This window comes from Uloborus diversus, chromosome 6 (genome assembly GCF_026930045.1).
Source record: "Uloborus diversus isolate 005 chromosome 6, Udiv.v.3.1, whole genome shotgun sequence".
Taxonomy (NCBI): domain Eukaryota; kingdom Metazoa; phylum Arthropoda; class Arachnida; order Araneae; family Uloboridae; genus Uloborus; species Uloborus diversus.
Genome location: NC_072736.1, coordinates 85,874,344 through 85,897,070, shown reverse-complemented (window position 1 = coordinate 85,897,070; position 22,727 = coordinate 85,874,344). Strand labels below are relative to the sequence as shown.

Genomic DNA, 22,727 nt, shown 5'->3' with positions numbered 1-22,727 from the left:
TTGTGCACTAAGCATCCAATTTATCCATCAGATGAACCTTTTGTTACTGAAAGGTTCGGAACATTGAACTATTTACCTGTGAGCTCTCTTTCTTCAGTTGGAGTAAGTTCTTTTCAACTTCATTCTCATGGTGACAATAAATAGAATGATCATTATTGCTATTACAATCAGATTTCATTTTCTAAAATTCAAGCTAGCATTGGAAGAATAAGAAAGATAATAATTTTTTATTCAGTGGAGGCTCAGTTTCACACAAGGACAATCCCCACCAAATGAATAAATGACTCAACAGTAAAACTCGAAAAATTATTCAAACAATTCAATAACATAAAAAAGTATTTTATTTATGACATGGAAAACGAATTTTATAATTAGCATCTTTCTGAGCACTGCGTTGTAGAGGATGAGCTAATAATTTCGCCATGCAGTTGTGCAATTTTGTGGTATTCCGTATCACTTCAAAAATATAAGATTTGTTTTGCTCATCTAGGTCACACAGCATTTCATAGATTTGCTGAAAAAAAAAAAAAAAAACAATATATAAATAACATTGAGAAAGGTTTATTATGTAGGTACAATGGTACAGTTGATTCAATCCTGTTAGTTGATATTTCCAAAACTTTATAAGAGTTTAAATTGCACAGAGTTTAAATCGAGTTATCAGAGTTTAAATTGCAGTTCTTAAATAAGCAACAAAAGGAAAATATAAATATGTTTAAGAACTTCATGCTGCATGAGGAGAGCTGGACTTAAAGCATTACAGTGGAACTTCATTTATCCAGATTAGTTGGGACCAAGGGCAATCCAGATGATCAAAAATCCAGATAACCTGGGTAGTATGGGAATAAGCAAAGAAAATCTTTCAGTACCCAGACTTATCATTCATTACGATGACACAAAACCGTTTTAGCAAAATTACATAGAATTCCTTTTAAAAATCAAAAACTTTTTATGCAATTTCTTAACAAAGAATTGGACCAGTCTTCTGGTTAAAACACATGTGTTGTTTGAATAAAGCAAGGTCAATCTAACACTTTATGATCATATTGCAGTTACAATGGTGTTTGTTAGATTGACATAATTTATTGCACAATCTATGCAGCAGCTGTACATTTAATCAAGATAAAAAGTGAATGTTTGGCAAACTTACAGTTAGGTTTTTACTATCATAGTTTCAAATTATCTATTTGGACAATAAATTTTTAAAGAAGCTACAAATTTGATCCACATAATTTGGATAAACAAGGGCTGGATAAACGAGGTGGTACTGTGCTACTAGGCTTACGTTCGATAAGCACGACCGGTAACGACCGGTTGGTTAATCACGTGACAGGCAATGACGTTAGCGGTTACTAACCAGTTGTTCACAAACCAATGCTTCATCGAACGCTTTCGGTTGATCACAGGTTACTTGCGCAGACATGACGCAGACGAATAACACGCAGGTGAAAAATACATTTAATTGGTCAAAAATGTCACACAGTTCCATCAACCAATCAAATAGCTAGAGTTGTGGTTGACCGGTAGATCAACTGGTGAGGCTCGCAAAACGACATCAGAAGCAACCAGTTAACCGGTAGCTCTCAAGAACACTGCAGTAAGCAACCGGTTACTCACTGGTCGACGGGTGAGGTTCGTCGAACGCAAGCTAGTAAGCATCAAAGTCCTTCTTAGAAAAACAAGCTAAACTTCATGTAGATAGAAAATTGTCAGAGTAAGAATGAACATAGTTAGATACATATATTAGAAAGTTATTTCATGCGTTACAATACTTTAAAATTTATGACAAAATGAATTAATGGGACAAAAAGTAAAAAGTACCAATGATTTAACAATAACAAAAGATAAAGGGGGGGGATTATTAATATTAAAAATACATCCAGCAAACTCAAGTCAAGTAAGCTAGCATATAGTTAAATAATTTTCCACTCCAAAAATAACTGAAATATTTGCAGAAGGCAACCGGATTGAAACCTCAAACACAGCAGCGTGCAATTATTGATGACCCACGTGTTTGGTATTAAGTATGTTTATCAAACAAATGTGTTTTCTACTTAAATATGATAGAAATTTCTTCACAAACACTGGGCTGGGAGGCATTTGTTCTTGAATTATTTTCCGTTTTCACGAAAAGTGTTCTTCCAAAGTAGAGTGAAAGTCCTCAAGAAGCAATGAGTGGTGACCAATTCTATTATTACCAATTCTTATTGGTGTACCTCAAAAGAAACAGTTGGCTGCTTTCCACAAACATACATTACTTGGCAAAACTCTGAGTACAAACTAGTTTTTCTCAACTGACTGATTGAAAACTTTGTTTATTGGACTTGTTTAAAAAAAAAACAGCATTATTCATAAAACACATGCTATATTTTAGGTTTATATGGAGTGCTTATTTTGAAAGAAAAATGTTTATTTTCTGTGGAAAACGCCTCATGGCTGAAGATATTAGTCAGACCAGTCTGTCGACTACTGATAGATCTTGAACTAGTGAAAATATTACAAGAAAACAAACTGGTAATGCAAAAATAACCATTTTTCGGGAGGATAAAGCTTAATAAATGTACAACATATTTGGAAATATCAAGAGAACTGAGAAAGAGCTGCTCTCAACAAGTATCAGATAGATCGATGGCTTGGCACTTGGAAAATTGTGATTGTCTAGGTGGTGGTGCAGTTCCATTCCATTGAGCTACAAATATTTTAAAAAAAAGTTTTTCTGGGAAAAAACAAATCTAATGGACGAAAGCAGAACAGTAGAGGGTCCTGTGGACTGATGAGCCTGCACTTTAGTTTCCCAGCTCCCATGGACAGAACTTTGTAAGACTTCATCCCAAGAACTTTTTCATCCAATTCCACTGTGAAGGCTGATTTTGTTATGAAGAAGGCAGTGTCCCTGTTTAAGAATGCTTTGAAGTTGCACAAGTCAGTGATTTAATTAAAATCGATGGTATAAGGGACCAATAAACAGCATCACAATATCTTAATGTTACTTATTGCACTGTCAGGAACACAGATTTTGGGGAGTGGCTCTGTTTTAGAACATGATAATGATCCGAACATGCTTCCAAGTCATGTAGTAATTGTATGAAAAGCAGAAAGGCTGCTCACATCATCACAAAAAGGCAGTAAACACCACAGTCTAATTATTTGCCATCCATTGAGCTCGTGTGGGATTAATTACACAGGGAAGTGTCTAAGCAGATGTCAAAAGCACATAACACCTATGGTAGATTCTTTAAAACTACTTAAGTGCAATATTATCAAACTTTAGATATGTCGATTGGACAAATACCACAATTATAATCAAAGCAATATACGGTTCAATAAGGACAAAATTGCAACAGAAGCTTTTTCGACAGTTTTTGGGTTAGTAGCCGGTACTGAACAACATATCCAAAATCAGACAAAATTAGGTCATGGGAACACACCCAAAATCAGATTTGAAAATGGGGTGCTAGTGGTAATTATCTTCAAAACAGGTAAGCTATTATTCTTCTTTAAAAATATAATAAAACATATTTAGCATCCTCAACCGTAATAATTATAGGTCGAGAGCCTCAATTAAGGGTAACGTTTCAACACATTTGATAGAACCTCGATAACTCAATACTTGGATACCTCAACCATCCGGATAACCCGACACATTTGTTTCCCTCTCTAGTACAATGCTATATTTATATGGGTAGAAAAAAAAAGGTTGCTCTGCACTGCACATGTTAATAGAAATTCACTTCCTTGACTACTATTTAAACCAGAGTCTACAACTCAAGGCCCGCGATCTGTATGTGGCCCAAATAGTAAACACATCTGGCCTTTAAAAAAGAATTTCAAAATGGTGTAAATGCTTAGCTCGAAATACGACTAATACAAATTAGTTAATGCCTTTCATGGCATAATAATACTCTCTTTTCCAAATATAAAACTTTAGATATCTTCAAATAGTATAAAAACTTCTAATACATACAAAACAATTGCAAATTTCTTCTTTTCATCACCATCATCATACTCATAGAATTTAACGCTTTAGTTTTCAGTCATTGATTTGACATGTCCCACAAGCTGTGGAGCAGTGCAGTTGAATATGCTTGCATCCACATCATAATGTACCACAATTTGCTTTGCAGAAAGAATGAATCATGTTCTTGACCATAGATAGCCTGGGGCCGGTGGTAAGTCATAAAGTATTGCATAATATGAGTTATTTTAAATGTAACACCCCCAATCATCTGGTTTGAGCCTGTCCTTGCAAACTTTTGTATGTTCGATAGTTATGATATTTTGTGGGCGAATCAGTTGGAGGTAAACGTTCAGGTGTAATAAAAGATTTTGCTATTGCTACCTTTGCTACAACATTCGATGCCGTACCGTAGTATTTCTGTAGATTCCAAGGCTTGAGATTCATATAGTTGAAGCATTGTTTTTCTCTCAGCGACTGCATTTTCTGAGTGCGAGCATGAGTCAGTGGAAAAACCTTTGCAAAAGAACAGAATCCTGCATCTTTCATCAGTTTGACAAGGGCTGAATTTTTTCCCACTTGAAAAAATTCTAGATTTACTATCACAGCCTGTATAAGCATGAAGAAAAAGAAGTAGCAGTTTACATGACCTAGTAAAAATTACATGTTCAGAATACCATAGACAGGATTGGGAGTTGATCCTCCCCTTATATTGCTGCGGTAGTACAGCTTGAACCCATTATTGTTCTCGTGACACACGAGCAAAATCAACAAATCAGTGTCGTCGTTTATTACAGTGGTGGGCACATGTGCAGAGGAGGTTACTGCAGCGTGAACAATTTTCCCATCAGCATCACCATCAACGCTTAGAACAAAACTCCCTTGTTTCCACAATAAATCACTCATAAGGAAAATCATCACTTGCTTGTTTTTTTTCATTTGCCAAAAACTTCTTTTTTTCCAAAAGAATGCATGCATGAACTGACATTAATGCCTCTACTGGTCTTTGTATAGCATCGTCAGTGAGAGGCATCTTTGATTGTTATGAACCCTCTGTAGCCATCAAAAACAACAGTAAGTTTCCCCTACATTTAAAGAACAAAATTAACATAAGAGAGAGCAATGTGGTCATAAGTATTGTTACTGTACCAAGGAAGGTGACGTAAGAGAGATCCTCCATCTGAAACATAATCTGATCCAAAAGTTGGACTCGATTAAAAAGGAAAAGAGATCTTGACCGTATGGAGTTTCACAAAAGATTAAAATGATTATTTTTTCACCATATTGTGCTTGACTAACGTTGTTTTTTCCATTTATGGCAACTAAATTATTTAATACTAGCGGAACCCACACGGCTTTGCCCGTAGTAGAAAATTAAAAGGTCATTTGGTTCACCTGTATATTTACAAATAATGGATAATGAATTTCTCGCCAATTTGCTATGTTCATTTGCTCCCTCATGTTACGGTTTCACGTTATGATAATTTGGTAATTTACTCATCCACATTATGATAATTTGCTTGGTAAAATGTTCTTAAAATTGGAATAGAAAAAGAACAAATCGAATTTTTGAAAAATTGCTTCGAGGTTCACACGCCCATGTTACAAACTAATTTCGTGAAAATTGGCCAAACGGTTTAGGCGCTATGTGCGTCACAGAGAGACATCTGGACAGATATCCTGACAGAGATCCAGATAAACTTTGAGTTTTATTATTAATAAAGAAAGTGATCATAACTTTTACATAATTCATAAATTCAAAGTCGCAAGCCATATGTATTTTATTTGAATAAATGAAAAACTGGCATTATAAGAATGTGGCCAAAGTAAACAAGGAAAATAATATAATTTATGGATTGACAAATAAGTTAAACAAAAATTTCAATGTGTCTTTTGGTCAGCAGACTGGATCGGCATGCAGTATGGGCCATATACGACCCACAGGCCTCAGATTTTTAATGTCTAGTTTTTGTTAGTAGTAAGGAGAATTACCTCTTAACATACATGTAATCATATTTTTTTCCATCTATATGAACATAACATTGTACTAGACAGGAAAACAAATGCATCGAGTTCTCGGATGGTCAAATTATCCAAGTGATAGGTTATCGTGGTTCTGCTTAATTTTTGTGACATAAACATTAACCAAAACGTTTTGTCTATAATTATTCCAGTTGAGATGGCTAAATGTGTTTTTTTATGTGTTTTAAAGAAGTATACTAGCTGACCTATTTTGAAAATAATTGCCACTAGCCCCCTATTTTTAAATCTGATTTTGGGGGTGTTTCTGTGACCCAAAATTGTCTGATTTCGGATAGGTTATTCTATTCGAGTTACTGATATAAAAACAATTGAAGAACCTTCTGTTGAAATTTTGTCCATGTTAAGGGTATTTTTTCCTTATTTTGACTGGACTATAATGAAAAGCTCTTATTAAGACTAAAAGCCTACATTTTGATGAAAGCGAATTTCGTCATCTTAGTGCTATTGCTTTGAATATATATATATATATATATATATATATATATATATATATATATATATATATATATATATATATATATATATATATATATATATATAAAAGGGGGGGGGAATAAAAGTTTTACCAAAAATTCTGAATGAATATAAATAAAGGATGTACTTTTTTGCTCTCTAATATTAACAATGTTGTTTACTCTGAAAACAAGTTCAATAAACAAAGTTTTGGATCAATGCTGTCAGTGTCTTCTGTTAGGAAATTTCTGGAAAAACAAGGGTATGCTCCAGCTTTTGTCAAGTAGTAGATGTGCTCACACTTTAAATGTTCCCTCGCTTATTCCCTGCAGACCATATGACGAGTGCACAATGGAACATAGCACCATACTTTAGAAGGAAAAAGTGTTCCAAGATAATTTCCCGTACGGAAATGTTACTTTTGTATCTTCAAACCCAATTGGAAAAGTTTAATATAACAAAACCAGGAATAAAACTCACCGTATGTATACATTCAAATCTGAATGCTACTTGCAGAAAAAATAACTGCTAACTAAAACCATAAGCTCAAAAACATGTAGTTCTATACTGAGAAACAACTACACACACTGATGAACTTTTCTTCAAAAAAAAAAAAAAAATTAACAGATCTTTTTTTGGAAAATTAAATATTTATGAAAAAGATTTTTGGTTAAAAAAATTTTTTTTGAAAAATTAAATATTTATAAAAAAGATTTTTGGTTAAAAAAATTTTTTTTTTGAAAAATTAAATATTTATAAAAAATATTTTTGGTTAAAAAATAAATAAACAAACTAAAAATGAAAAAAAGGTTTTAAATAAAGTATATCTTACTTGACTTTTATTTTGATCAGATGGAGTTTCATGAATATACATGACGTCTAAAAACAACAAGGGATGTTTCATAAGGATGTGTTTACTCTGTTAGAAAAAAAAATGAAAATTATGTTAAAAAAAACAATTATCAAGTGTAGTTATTTTAAAGTATTTATGTAGTTTTTCAGGTAGAAAACTAATAAGTAGACAGTTGAAGTTTCATTTTGATACAGAATATACAATATGGAATTTAGAAATACTGATATTTTTAAAGTTTTAGCATTCAGATTAAATATAATACTGAAGATATAATTAAAACTCACAAAAAGTAAAACATGAAGTTCTACAATGTATCAGCTAAAAGTAAAATACTTTTTAAGAGCCACCGCACACTTGCTATCTTTTCTCAGGTTGTAAACATACTTGTTAAAATATTATTTAAATTTATGGTCAATTTAAAGTGGAGAGATTGAATTGATTTTCACTCCCCCTCCCGAAAACACACACACACACACACATTTAATGAAATACATGAAGTAATAACAATCATAATACACTGGATGGCACTTAGAGAATTTAAATAATCTATTTGTATCAGAGCTAGAGATGAAAACAATCGGAATAAAAACCAGAAAATTTCCGAAAAAAAAAACGTTTTTTTCCAAAGAAGTAAATTTCCACTTCGGAAAAATTAAAAAAAATAAAATTGAATTTTTTAAACTTTTCAGGGTTTTAATTGAAATTTTCAGCAAAAACTGATTAGAAATTTCTCATACTTAAATTCTGATGCAATTTTCCTCCCCCCTTGTTTTATGTTAAAATTCTGTCTAACCTTAATGCAAGTTTTTGTATGATAATATAATTTGTATATAGATCAAAAAACGTTTAGCAATACTTTTTGCAAAAAAGCTTAAACCAATAACCTTAGTGAAGAATTCCTGAGGTAATTTTCTTTCTTCATGAAACAAACAAGCATAACATCAACTACAAAACTATGTTTCTGCTGACTGTGCGAATCAAATGTACAAGGTGCAGCAAAAAAAAAAAAAAAAACCCCGGGTATGCAATTTTTCATACAACTTTATTAAAAATGAATAGATTAACAAAACACAAAAAATAATAATATGAGTAGACCTTTAGCAATCAATAAATTTAATTGGTTTCAAACTAGCAGCCTTTTGCAGTAATACAGAGATGCAACTGCTTATTGAATTTTTCATTCAAGGGCCACAAATCCTTTAATCAATCCTATTCCCTATAAAGCAATTGGTTTAGAGAGTTCTAACTTACATGTAGTCAGGGCCTGATTACCACGCAGGCCTACTAGCCCTGGGCCTGGGGCCCCCTCTTGCTAAGGGGCCCCAAATTACTTAAAGAATAATGCATAGCATTACAACTATACAAAAAATACACACATTTTAAAAATAATAGCCTTCAGGGGGCCTCAAAATTATTGTGGGCCTTGGGTCTCACTTTTAGTTAGTCGGGCTTTGCATGTAGTTCAGGGTAGACCTTCGACTCCTAAATAGGCCATACAGTGTAAAAATGGGATTGAGGTCCAGCGAGTAGAGCATCCACTCAAAAGATAATATGTCAAAAAAAAAAAAAAATGCGCCTTATACCACTCTTGTCTTTTTGCCCGTATGAATCGGAGTGGATTTCAAAGAAAATGTCCAGTTCACATTGCTGAAGTGCTCTTAGGCCCACTGAAGTACAAAAACTTCTAAAATGCCCTTCTGGTTCACTTTTTTATTCATTTTACAGCCCTCATCCACAAAAAAATAGAGATTTTTTTTTTTGCTTGTGCTGATTCCATCACAGACCAAGCCTGACTTCGGATTTTGGCGATATTTAACATTTTTCAAGGTGCTTGGCTACAGACCAATTCTTATTGTTCTGGGGGATATGAGCTAGGTGAATACTATCTCTTTCAGCGTGGCCTTGCGGCCCGTCACAAACATTTTTGGCATCTTTGGAGAACAAATGCCTGAACTTTTTGAAACTCGTAAAACTTCTGTTTGAGCTGTTTTTTCCCTCAGTCGCACTTATCGGTCACAAATTCCCATCTTACGAAAGATTGCTCTTGTGGAAACTCAAGGATTTCATTGAACTCACTTTTCGGTGACCTGACGATTAACTCAAATGTTCATTGTTCATTTTGTCAACTTTCCGGACATCGACGATCATTTCCAAGCCACTCGAAACGACATACCATTTCAAATACTGTTTGCCGGGGCACAACAAGCAAACGAACTGTCATTCTACTTGGATAAACAACTTAAAATAGCAGGTATTTTATTCAAAATTGTAAGAAAACCAAAAAACAATACATACACTAGGAAATATATTGTAAACTATGTTCTAATAAAGTGAGAAACAAAAATAAATTAGGCACTTATTAAAATGAAATTAACTTTCTTCCATTCGATGATACAACTTTCGTCCGATATTTTTTTTTTCTGCACCCTGTATACTGCTGTGCTAAGCAAAAAAGTGGAACTTGAAGTTGGGCTCAAGCTGAGATATTGTGTTTTAAAGTTTTGCTCTTCCATATATTTGATTCAGATTTTTTTTTTCAAAACAGAGAGCAACTTGGTTCTAATAACTCAGTTTTGTTCAAAAGTGCTGGTATGACTACTTTTACTACTATACTTAGCACAGCCATATGAATAAACTGAAACTCCAGTTTAAGTTTTAATTCAGCTTAAGAAAAACCAGTTTAGTTTTGATTTGGACTTAGACTGGGTTGGAAAAAATCAAAACTCAATAGTTTTTATTTTCAGACAGTAACATTGTATTATTTTTCTTTCGGAAAAAAAAAAAGTTTGAAAGTCGAAAATTTCAATTAATATTTCAAGTTTTAAAGGCAATTTAAAATATAAAATGTAATTTTTATGATTAGACACACATTACCCAATATTAATGGTTGAATGATGACTGGACTTATTTCTGGTCTATATGACCATGGCTATATGACCATGAAAGCTCTCAGTTATAAAACAAAAAGATTTTTTTTTCTAATTAATCTTACCTTTATGTGTATTTCTGTCAAGCAGAAAAAGAAGATGCGTGGATAGCATATATTTTTTAATGCTTAACCCCTTATATGTTCCAAGAAACATAGAGCTATTAAGAAACCCTGATTTTATTCATAAAGAAATCAAAATTTCCATTTTTTCTAAATTTTCCCGAAAAAAACGGTAAAAAACCGGTTTTTTCCCACCACTTCAAAATTTCCGGAAATTTTACATCTCTAATCAGAGCACATTATCTAAGTTTCTGTAGTAATAAAATGGCAGGAAAAACATGCACATTCACAAAAGGTAAAGTACCCTCAACAGCCCAGAACACAAGTTCCAATTTTCACATCATAAAATAAAACAAATATTTAAATCATTACCAAGTTTCTAAAAAAAATTAGAATGCTTCTTTTTTTTTCTTAACAAGAAGGAAAAACTAAAACTAAATTAAACATTTGTTTAGGTTAACTCATTATGCTTTCAAAAATGATTGGAAGTTTTAAAGTCATTTCTGCTTCATGAAAGGAAATTTTCAAGGATTTTGTGAAACAATTTAATTACACTCCTTTTATAATTTCAGAGAGTTGTTCATTTTTCTCTCCACCACTGTTCCCTTTGATTAAATTAAAAAAAAAAAAAAAAAAAAAAAAAAAACAGATAAATTAATTAATATTGGTTCAAAAAATTTTCTCTGGACAGCAATTCTGTTTAGATGTTGATTTGATGTTTTGTTGTGATTATTAAAACTTGAATTAAACAACACAAAAATGATTAATTTTTTAGTTTTTTAAATAAAAATTAAATCGAGTTAATCTAACGTAGCATGTCAAAATAACTTCTAATTGCCATAAATATAAAAATATTTATAAGATGCAAGACAATTGAAAGCTCAGAGAAGAAAATTTTCACGAACCAAGCTCAATGTTGGCATGTTTTCCATAAAATAAATTTATTTATTTTCTACTAAATTAAACATAAAACATGCTAATCTAAGGTGGCCTATGGGAAAATAACATTCGATTGGGCAAACTATTTCAATACGTACATGATTCAAAAAGATTGAAATTTCAAACACTAAAAGCAATTTTCCGTGAAGTTCGAGTAAGTTCAATGTTGCCATGGTTTCCAAAATAATTCCTTCATTTAATATTGAAATTAAATGAAAAGTAAGCTAATCTAAAGTGGCATATGTCAAAATAACTTCCAATTGTCAAAAACATCAAAATGTTTACAAGATGCAAAAGGATTGAAATTTCAAACGGAGAAGCAATTTTCCGTGAAGTCCAAATAAGTTCAATGTTGTTATGGTTTCCAAAATATTTCCTTCGTTAATTATTGAAATTAAACGAAAAATAAGCTAAACTAAGGTAGCATATGTCAAAATAACTTCCAATTGTGAAAAATATCAAAATATTTACAATATGCAAAAGGATTAAAATTTCAAACGTGAGAAACGATTTTCTACATAGTCCGAGTAAATTCAATGTTGCCATGGTTTCCAAAATATTTCCTTTGTTAATCATTGAAATAAAATGAAAAATAAGCTAATCTAAAGTAGCATATGTCAAAATAACTTCCAACTGTCAAAAACATCAAAATGTTTGCAAGATGCAAAAGGATTGAAATTTCAAACGTGAGAAGTATTTTTCCGCGAAGTCTGAATAAGTTCACTGCTGCCATGGTTTCCGAAATAATTCTTTCGTTAATTATTGAAATTAAATAAAAAATAAGCTAAGCTAAGGTAGCACATGTCAAAATCACTTTGGATTGTAAAAAGCATCAAAGTATTAACAAAATGCAAAAGGGTTGAAACCTCAAACACAAATACAATTTTTCGCAATAAATCATATCGAATATATATGCTCAGAAAATTGCACTAATGAAATATTTTTAAAAGAATCACAAGCAAAATCCAATGATTTTTGAAAGAATTCAAGCAATAAAGAAACTTTTTATACTTTTTCAAGGTTTTCAAGCACTTGAAAATGACTTCTTTTTTTCCCCCCAAGAACTGTTCGAGGTTTTTCATGGGCGTACGAACCTTGTTTAACACATGCTGTGGCGGCGCCTTAGGGTGTACAGTAACTTTTAACGAAACGAAAAACTTTTAAAATCTGATATTTAGGAAAAACAATATAAAAACGGACTAATCGGACCAAAATGTTAAAAAGCGGTCTAAAGTGGACTTTACCATAAAAAAGGCTTTGGCGGGAAAAGCGGACCATTTGGGAGCCCTGTATTCTTATAAAATTAAAAATAGGGAAATTCAAACCATTTGAAAGAAAAGCATTATGATTTTAGAAGGTCTGTATAGCCCAGGGGTTCTCAAATTTTTTATTCACAGCACTTTTTGAATAATTGGAATTTCCACACGGCATCCTAGTCTGTCCCTGCAGCATCTCAGGGTGCTATGGCATCTACTTTGGGAACCCCTGCTGTAACCAATTAACATTAACTGGCTGAGATACTTTGAGATTTATTCTACAATCATCTTTTGTGAGCCATAAATGTTTTATCAGTATAAGTGTAAGAATATTTTATTGTTATCTAACATTATCATTACTCACTGCCTATGGGGACCAGTTAGTAAGTTTTTTATGCCATTTTTCTTTGCTGCAAGCAGCAGCTAGCCACTGCCATCAAAACTGCAGTTAACATTCTTTCACTTAAATTAGAATTTCAAGTTGCTTAAATTAATTAAATTCTTGTTTGCTCAAATTGGAATTTTAAGTTATTCTGGCAGAAGGCAGAATCCCAAAGTCTAGGCAGAGAATCTCTGTGATGCTGCCATTCATCAGATGTCATTATAAACTTTGAACTTGTAAGTTAACAAAAGTTTTATTTAATTTTTCTGCTAGTTTAAGTCCTACAAAGATAAAATTGAGTGAAATAAGTAGAGATTTGAATACCTAAGACCAAGATAGACTCTTAACTTTCGGTCTTTCTAGAGGAGATATTTCTAGAGGATCAACAAACAGATAAAAGTGCACAGATTTTTAGATTTTAATGGGATTGATTATGAAATTTATTTGGGAGGTGGGGGGAGGGGTGGAATTTAAAGTTTAACAAATAGAGAATCTTTTAAAAATATTGCTGGCATGGTTTAAAATTTTTTTTTGCCACTAATAGAGTAGAGAAAATGACAAAAGATTGAAGGCTACATGATTTTTAACATTCATAATGTTGGTCAACAATACACCAGGTTCGTTTAACCTCGAGCAAAATTTCTACTTTAGTTATGAAGACAAACCTGGGGACCCTACATTTTACTGGGGGAAAAAAAAAAAAAAACCTCTAAGATGTTTGAATTGTGGAGAAAACTATACCTTAAGAAGTAATAAAAATGTCTTACTTCTTCACTGGAAAAAGTTGTAACGCAATTAGATCTTCCATAAATTAAAATAACTCTATAGATGTGAGTGACTAGAGATACTTTGCTGGGTATTTTCAGTTCATACTTGTTAGTTCTACAATATAATAGAGTACATGTTACATTGATGATAATTTGTAGTAGAAAAATGAAACAGCATTAAAAAATAAATAAATAAAAATAAGTAAACATTACATAATAAAAAACAAAAACAACCTACAACATAAGAGGTAAGAATAAAAAAATTACTTTTTTAATTTATTCATCCATGAAAAAATTTAACACAGACTTACTAAATAAAAAGAATTTGGTTAAATTCTTATGTAGTAATTCTTATTACTCTTATGTAGCAGATACATAAGAATAATAAGAATTACTACAATAGTAAAACTGTAAAGGCAGAAATGTAGAAATAATCACAAAAAATATAATACTGTTATAAAACTGATTTATACCATTGATTTGCTTTAAATCTATAATGCAAAAATTTAATTTTAGTTAGTGAAATTACTTTTTAAAATTAATTCTAAGCTAAAATCCCATACATAAGTTTTTTATTGTTTTAGAATTTCAAGACATAGAAAATTATTTTTTGAAAAGAGAGAGAGAGAGAGAGAAAAAAAGGGCCTTAACAGCACTAAAATTTAAAGTAAAAGCGATAAAAGATACATAATGGATTAAGATAATTCTGATCTTTTTAAAAAATATTCAAGAGGTTTTTAAGAGACTAGCATTTACATAGTGTATCTTTTTTTTAATGAAAAGAGTTATGTATTTCTCCTGAGTTTAGTAAGAATTGGTATTCATTGTGTAAAGAAATGTGATGAATATCCTTGATTCTAAAGCATAGCTCCATTCTTAATTTTCATAGCAGTGAATATTTTTCAACACATTCAAATACAATATTGTGTATAAAGTACAACAGATTCTTAACCTTTCTTCAAGAGTAGTCACTTACAACTCTACTACTGTTAACTGTTGCGAGGTTTTTTTTAATGCAAATAATATAAAAATGTGGGTGGATCATCAATATATTATCTAATGAAAGTAGTTTACGAGATATTGAATTCATTTAGAAAATGATGGCTAACTATATTAAGAATAAAAAGAAAAGAAGTAAAATTTTAGTCCAAGGTTACGTAGATTTAGAAATGGTAAGTTTTAACCATGAAAGAAAATCTACGAGTGTTAAGATAAACCTTAATGGAATTTGGAACAGCTTTACTACTTATAAACAAAGATATTTATAAAGAATCTCAAGAAAAGTAAAAATGAGCAACCTGTAAACATTAGGATTGAAGACCTTGCTGCAAAGAGATACCTCTACCTTTTACTAAAGGAAGATAAGAGAGATTCCGACATAATATTGAACATCATAGGCGTGTGCAGGGGGGTGGGTCACCAGGATTACCGTGGTACCCCCATTAACACATACGAAAGTAACTAAAATTTATATTTTTACGTTTATTAGTTTCTTATCTCATACGCTTTAAAAAGGGTTTTTAGTCACAATATTTGAAAATATTCCTTAAGCGAGCAAGAAGGGGAGCCTTTCCAAGTGCAATTTCAACCTCCTGGTACAGTGGTACTCCCATTTCTGAATCCCTGCGCATGCCTATGTTAAACATTTAGACAAAATCTTTAAAGATGAATCCTTAAAATGTTTTTCCACACACACATTTTAGAAAGTTTTTACAAAATGTAGCTCTCTCTTTCTTGCATCAAGATCTACAATTACCATTTCATTTTAATCACAAAAAAAAAAAAAAAACATAGGATAATAGTTACAGTAATTACTTACAATAAGGAAACTATAGATGATAAATCTTTCAAATATTAAGGACAAAAACAATGTTAATTTTCTTTACATAACATTCAGTGCAAATAACCAAACAAAAATTCTACTCTGTAATGAATGCACAATGAACATTACATTATAAAATGCACACATAATGGAGAGCCAATTAGTTTAAGGTTAACTTCATATTTTAAGGATACCACAACTATCACAAGCCTGAGTTTCATTGAGATCTTCTAATGAATCAATTAATTCTTTTGGATCATTAGTAAATTCTCGAACCTATAAAAAATCGACAAATATGATTACAATTATTAGCACTACTCTGCCATGTGCAGGTAAATGGCAGTATCTGCAGAAATGAGTTTTCGAGATATTTGAAGAAACGTGTTTATGATTCAAAACTAACAAAAGGGAAATGTTGGAATTAGGCTTCATTTTTGAGCCATTTTTTTAGTGGAAACCAAACAAGCGAGTTTGTGCAATAAAGATAATGTACAATAGATGTCAAAAATGCAAAAAAAAATTTTAAATTTGCAGTTACTGCCCTTTAACGCACACGGCAGTACTTTCATGCAAAAAAAAAAAAGCATACTATGAACGTAATTTGTTTTTTAGTGTAAAATAAAATTCAGTTATTGAAAATATAACAAAACCATGCCTTTTTGCCACCTTTATATAAAAAAAAATCAGAGATTAATATTGATTCACTTCCAATAAAATACTAATTAAACAAAACCAGCATTATTAATAATAATAATATTTAAAAAAAGATTAAAATAAAAAATAAGTTTAAGTAACCTATCAGTCTGTAAATGAATAGCAAATTTGAGAATTGTATAATTACTGATGTAATAACATGCATAAAAAATTAAAATGCTGCTGCTCTTGTATTAAAAGCTATTCAACAGCAATTTTGGTTTGGAAAATTCTTGAATACGTTAAAAGTTTCAAAACCAGTCACATTAATTATTACTTGTATCTGATCATATATGCTTAACCATTGTCAGTGCCACAAGTTTTTTTAAAGATTTTGTAGAAAGTGATTTACCATATTATGCTACATTATAGTAGCTAAGCTGTGGATGTTAGCACTTGATACATATTTATATAAAATATGAATGACTTTAAAATTAAAAGATGTTTTGCCTAATTCTACATAATCTCTTTAAAAAAAAATGTTCTAATGTTAATGAAACAAATTTTTATGTATTTTAATGCATGCAAACATTTAGACTTTTGTCGGTTCAATGACAAAAATGAAGTTCGGTTAAAAATTTAAATCACAGAACATACCCATGTAGCAGTTTCATATAAGACCATTAAAGAATATTCATGCTTCCTATTCAGAAAATGCTTATTTTCAACAAATAGTTCAATTGTCCTCTTAATCATACTCAGTGGAGAATGCTCTGATCTGAAAATACCAAATAACAACTGTTTAAAAATGTTCTACAAAAGATTTATGATATTGTATATTAAAATGTTTATAAAATCAAGAGTTTGTGAATTGAAATAGTACTGTTTCAAAAAAAAAAAAAAAAAGACTATCAACTCTTGACAACTCAGTCTCAAGACTCCAACAAAGATCATTGAATTTTTGGTAGTTCCAGCTATAAGAAGTTCCCACGACCTTCTCAAATCTTTGAAATAAATGAATATTAGAGTTATACCGATTTCAGTTATCACAAGATTCAGTATCCAGTCTTTCCTAACATTCAAAATATTTTCCCCTCTGCAATGGCTAACCAAATGTAGATATATGTACCTATTTTAACTTAACAAGTGAAACATCTAATTTTAGACATTCATATCCCCCCCCCCCCCCTTCCAATGGCATCAAACCTTGCAAGGTTACCAAAATCTGACTAGTTGAAACTTGGTTTTTAGATCTACACTACTAGTTGAAATATTAAACTTTTAAATCTACACGACTTTCTGCTTTAGATTTACACTAGTGTTGCGAAAGCGACCTCGACCTCCTGTGAACTGTAGGAGCGCCCTCTCGCGGACGAGCGAGAAGGCTGGAGAGTGTAAAACTTGATTTCACGGAACACGGAACTTGATTCCGAATGAATAGGACTTTGTTAGGAACTCGATTCCACCAATCTTGTGTATTTTTTAATGCGTGTGTGTAATAATTAGTCTAGTGTAGCATTAGTAGTTTAATCGTTCATTAAAATATATGTTATTAGATATATTTAGGCTTCGTCATTGGTGCTACTACAGAACATATACGCAAATCAATTTAGGACCATAACGGATTACTTGCCGCCCGGAAAAGAATATCAGATTAGATGCGATTAGACACACGGGGATCTTGCAGGTGAGCACCTTTTTACCTGACTTTCATTATCCAGTGCATAACGTAATTGCATAAGTTAAAACTAGTTACTAATGAGACGTGTGCCCAGACCAGTTTTGTTAGAAAAAAAATCCTCACCCTTCCCCTACATGTTTTTGATTGTGGACAGCTTGATCTGTTTCAGTCAATATGTTTGTATCATTTGCTTCCATGTGTGTCATCCGTTTGCAATAATGAGCAATTTTTGTTCAGCTTTTATATCCATTTTTCACATACACTGTTATTTGTTTTTAGCTAGTTTTAATGTATACAAGAATTATTAATTTTTTTAAAGCTACTGTATTCATTATTATCTTTCTTTTTAATCTAATTAGCTGATTATCTGTGGAATATATTTTCGTGACAACAACATACAACATTGAACGGAAAAAGTTAGACAACCACTTTTAATACACTTATGTTTAAGCAGAAGACTACAGCCCGGTCATCACATCCAGAGACTACAGTTTTATTCTTATTAGAACTCATCTGTCTGGATTAGTGAATAACAGAGCTGGAAGCAGATGTCATCTCATTGAAGCTGAAAGTGCCAACAAACTGGTAGATACTATAGAGGCAAATGACATCTGCCTCCAGCTTGGTTATTCTCTAATCCAGACGGATGAGTTCTAATAAGAACAAAACTGCAGTCTTTGGATGTGATGACCGCCCTGTCTGGTATATTGCATGACATTCAACCTTACTACTAGAAGACTGTCAGTTTGTTGAATATATTGTACTCAGGCTCGGTTTCCCAAATGGTGTAAGGAAGAATAATAAGGAGATTTAAAACAGAGAAACTAATACAGTAGACCCTCGTTTTACGCAGTTTCAATTATACGTTTATGACTTGACACCTTTATTTTATTTTATGTGGATGAGTTTTGGTTTTATGCAGATGCAGCAAAGCAAACAGATAAAATTTTCCCCTGATTCAAAATCCAAACTCCTAAAGATTGCAGATTAATTAACTGCATTTTTGCGTGCTAATAATCGAGCTTGGGCCACTGGAGACATTTTATGAGATTGGTTCCAGAGCTCTTTCCAGAAGTAAAGTTATTAAACTCACACAGTTCAAAACTCATTGGAAGAAGAACTTTTAAAAGTGACAAAGGAGGTCAAAACCAACGAGCATATCGACGTCGGTGATGCACAACCAAAAATGTTCACATTGAAAATTTTGAGCCATTCCTAGACAATAGAAATGATCTTTCTGATTTGTTAGTGAAGGAAAATTCTATCATGGAAATGATGCAAGTGATCATGGATGCGTTAAGATACTATGCAAAGAATTACAGAGAAAAATTCCTAATGACTGCCAAAAGACTATCATAGCCAGCTCCTTTTTATAAACAGAACACGAAATTAATTTATGTTTTCTTTATGCATATTGTGCATAAAAGTCGATATAACTACACATAAAACTTATTATACAATTAGTTATCACTAGAATGAAGTATTTTGTTATCTACGGAACCAAACCCCTATTTTAACACTACTATTAGGTCTCAATTTATGCGGTTTTGATTTATGCGTCATTTCCGTGGAACGTAACCCCAGCGTAAAACGAGGGTCTACTGTATCATAGCTTTCAATAGACTATGAAATGTTTCATCAGGATTTTGCAAGACCCTAAAATATTTCAGATTCTACAAATTCATCCCATTCAAAATTTACCTCACTGCTTGAATATGCATGTTTCATAGTTTTGTTCACCTGTAAGTAAGTAACAGATTAAATAAAAAAATATTACAAGGTGTATTCAAATTATAAGGTCTCCAAATTTTTTTCCGTACTGCAGTGAGAATGAGTAGGATAAAGATTTGGATGCTATTTAAATTTAAAGAAGAAATTCACAGAATTTCACCAAGAAACTTTTGATGTTCAGTTTTAAGGATTTCAGCAATATGCTCAAATTTTTCATTTGATATAGATATCAAACAAAGTGTCATCTAATTTTACGAGGGAAAGAACATAGAAAGAATAGATAAATAAATATAATGAATTTAGCAACTAAAAACATTTTAACAGACACAATTATATGACATCATGAAAACTTTATAGCATTCACTATACATTATTATTATTTCATACAGGATAAATAAATTTTTCACCACGCAAAAAAAAAAAAAAAAAAATTACCCATCTCCAAATCTGAATGGTATTTGTTCCATGTCAGAAGACATATCTAAGCAAAACACCTAAAATTTAGAAAAGAAGAAAAAAAAAACATTTTCAGAATTAATTTTTTAAAAATAAATATCATTTGAAATAAAATGTGACATAAATAACTCAATTAACATGTAAATGTTTTGGGAATATTTTTAAATAATAAAAATTATTCAATCCACAATAAACTTTTAACCTATAACTTCAAATAAAATATGACATGAAAAATTTTGTTGGTGTGCAAATGGTTTGGAAACACTTTTAGGACACAAAAGTTATTCAATCCATTAAACTTTTTATTGTATTTAAAACTACAACCATACACATCATTTTTTGGTGCCAGAGAACAAGTGCTCTAAGTTGGAAATAATTAGGCACAAACACAACCCTCAATAGAGGGGGGTTGGCAGGTGTAACAGCAATAGGGCCCAGTATGAGCGCTCATATACAAAATTTTAAGGGGGGGGGGGTTAAGATATTTTTCCTATGGTTTAGCAGGATATTTTCCCCGTGGAAACGAATTTCAGTACAGATAGTTACTAAAACTTGACATTTTTAATAACTTATTCATTACCAGCTGGAGAAGAAATGTTTTTACGTTTTTGCAAAGTAAAAAGCACGAAAAGCAAGAAAATTCTAATTTCTAGGGGGGGGGGGGCCTTGAGCCCCCACTTACCCCCCATGTGGCCCAGGATGGAATAAGTAAAAACAAAATATAGGAACATGAACTTCAAAGCCTGGAGCATGATATGGTAAAGGAGCCCCATAATCAATTTGGAGGACATGGCACAAAGCAGAATAAAGTTAAAATCATTTTTTAAAAATCTACAAAAATTACAATGATAACTTTTTGCACACTATAACCGTAATCAAGACCGTTACAGAGGGAAATAAAAATTCTATATTTTCATTTTTTATATATTTAACTCTCGATAACTTGAAGTCACATGGGACTTGCTAAAAATTTTCAGTTATTGGTAGTCTGAGTCACAGGAAGTTCCCAGTCTTTTTAAGAGCTAGGGACCCAATAAAAATGTCGAGATAAATAAATTTTCGAATTACAGGGCTTCAAGCTATCAAGACTCGACTGTATATAATGCTACAATAATGTTTAAAAAAACTCTGTCATATATGTTTTAAAAGTAGTAATAGTGCCATGACTCTACAAGTAATGCTACACAACCCCATTTGGGGTCGCAACCCACAGGATGGGAGCCCTTGTAATAATATTTACGTTAAATTTAAGTAAGTCAATTATCATTGTGTTTCTAATTGAGAACATGGTTAGAGAGGCGATCAGTCTTTGTTTTGCTTATATGCTATTTAAAAATAGTTTTAATGACTATGCATGAAAATTAAAACTGAAAAAGGAGGCAATATATGCTTCCTCTAATACCTCGAATAGGTCAACCAAATTCATTTACCACACAAAGCTAGTTTCACACTTATGAAAGTTGCGAGAAAGGTTAGCCAAGAGCAAAATTTCCAAGCTATCTGATAAGTTACCAAATATCGCAATATTTCTTTCAAAGAAATATACTGAAAATGTGTGCTGCCTTTCTGCTTCAGGTTCCCATTTGCTTTTGCACCAAATTGGTTTTTGAGCGCATTTTTTTGCTCACATAAGTAAATGAAGAAATATCAAGAGCTTTTTCAGAAACCAACCACACTGAAAAAAGAATAAAAAAGGGGGGGGGGGGACACTAACTGAAAATTAACATCTGTCCAAAAGTGTAAAAAAAATATATTTGACTTCAATTTTGAAAAAAAATTTCTTCACTCATCTTGGTGGGTCACATGGTCATGTGTACATATAGAGGAGTGTCAGAATTAAGATTCATTACTTATTAAACAATAAATGCATTAGCTTTATAAAATTATTCCTTGTTTTGTTCATTTTACAAAATTCGTTTTCTTGTTAACTAAAAGTAAATATTAGTACAAAACCCAAGTCGTATATGTGACATATATCAGGGAGTTACTAGTACAAAATAACTTTAAAGATCACTTAGTGTTATCAGACTTACAATTTTTTCAGGTCTATTTATTTTTGGCACACACGGATGAACATACGAAGCAAAAACTTTTTCAGTTTTTAAAGAATCTTTGGATGCTTTAATTTGAGGTTCTGTTAGTGCTTTCAATATATTTGCATTGTAAGTACTGTCTATAAGTTTTGCTTCATTCAGTGGTATGTTACTCAAATCAATTTCATGCACAACATTTTCTTTACATGGAGAAGAACTGTCACATTTCTCTGTCGTTTCAGGATTAATAACTATTTGAGTTGAGTCAGAATTCGATTTTGGTGCTTGATCTTCCGGAATGTTGTCATCACACACATTTTTATCATCTTGGTCGGACGACATCGCTATAATCCTTTCCCTTTTATATCTTCACACAGACTCCTCCGAAATTGAAAATATAAAACTAATGAGAGAAAATTTACAAAATTTTACAAGAAACAAATAGTTAATACGCAAACATGTCTTCATAAACACAAAATGCAATACATTTCTTCTTCAATTTAGCAATTTTTTGGTTTTGTTTACAAACATTATCGATGACGATTATTTCACTTTTTAAGTCGAAAATTTGGGTGCATTTAGAGTCCCTATTCGCAACTCCAACGAACTATAGGGGGCACTGAAGTCACTGTCTAATGGCGGAATTGAAAACTAAAACAAACGCACATGGTAACGAAGAAAATGCTAAAAGTGTTGTGATTTTTGTTCGTACGTATGATTGTTTCGCTTTATTC

At 31.8% G+C, this 22,727-nt stretch overlaps 1 protein-coding gene across 1 annotated transcript; it reads right to left on the bottom strand.

Moving 5' to 3' along the window:
- Positions 1-340: 340 nt before the first annotated feature.
- LOC129224848 (BRISC and BRCA1-A complex member 1-like) lies at positions 341-22,501 on the bottom strand. The gene is made up of 8 exons (XM_054859395.1): positions 21,994-22,501; positions 19,940-19,998; positions 16,750-16,870; positions 15,654-15,735; positions 15,457-15,481; positions 13,638-13,752; positions 7,284-7,370; positions 341-514 (listed from the first exon to the last, which is right to left on the bottom strand). The coding sequence occupies exons 1-8, from the start codon at positions 22,333-22,335 to the stop codon at positions 341-343; spliced, it is 1,005 nt and encodes a 334-aa protein (XP_054715370.1). The 5' UTR covers positions 22,336-22,501.
- Positions 22,502-22,727: the final 226 nt, after the last annotated feature.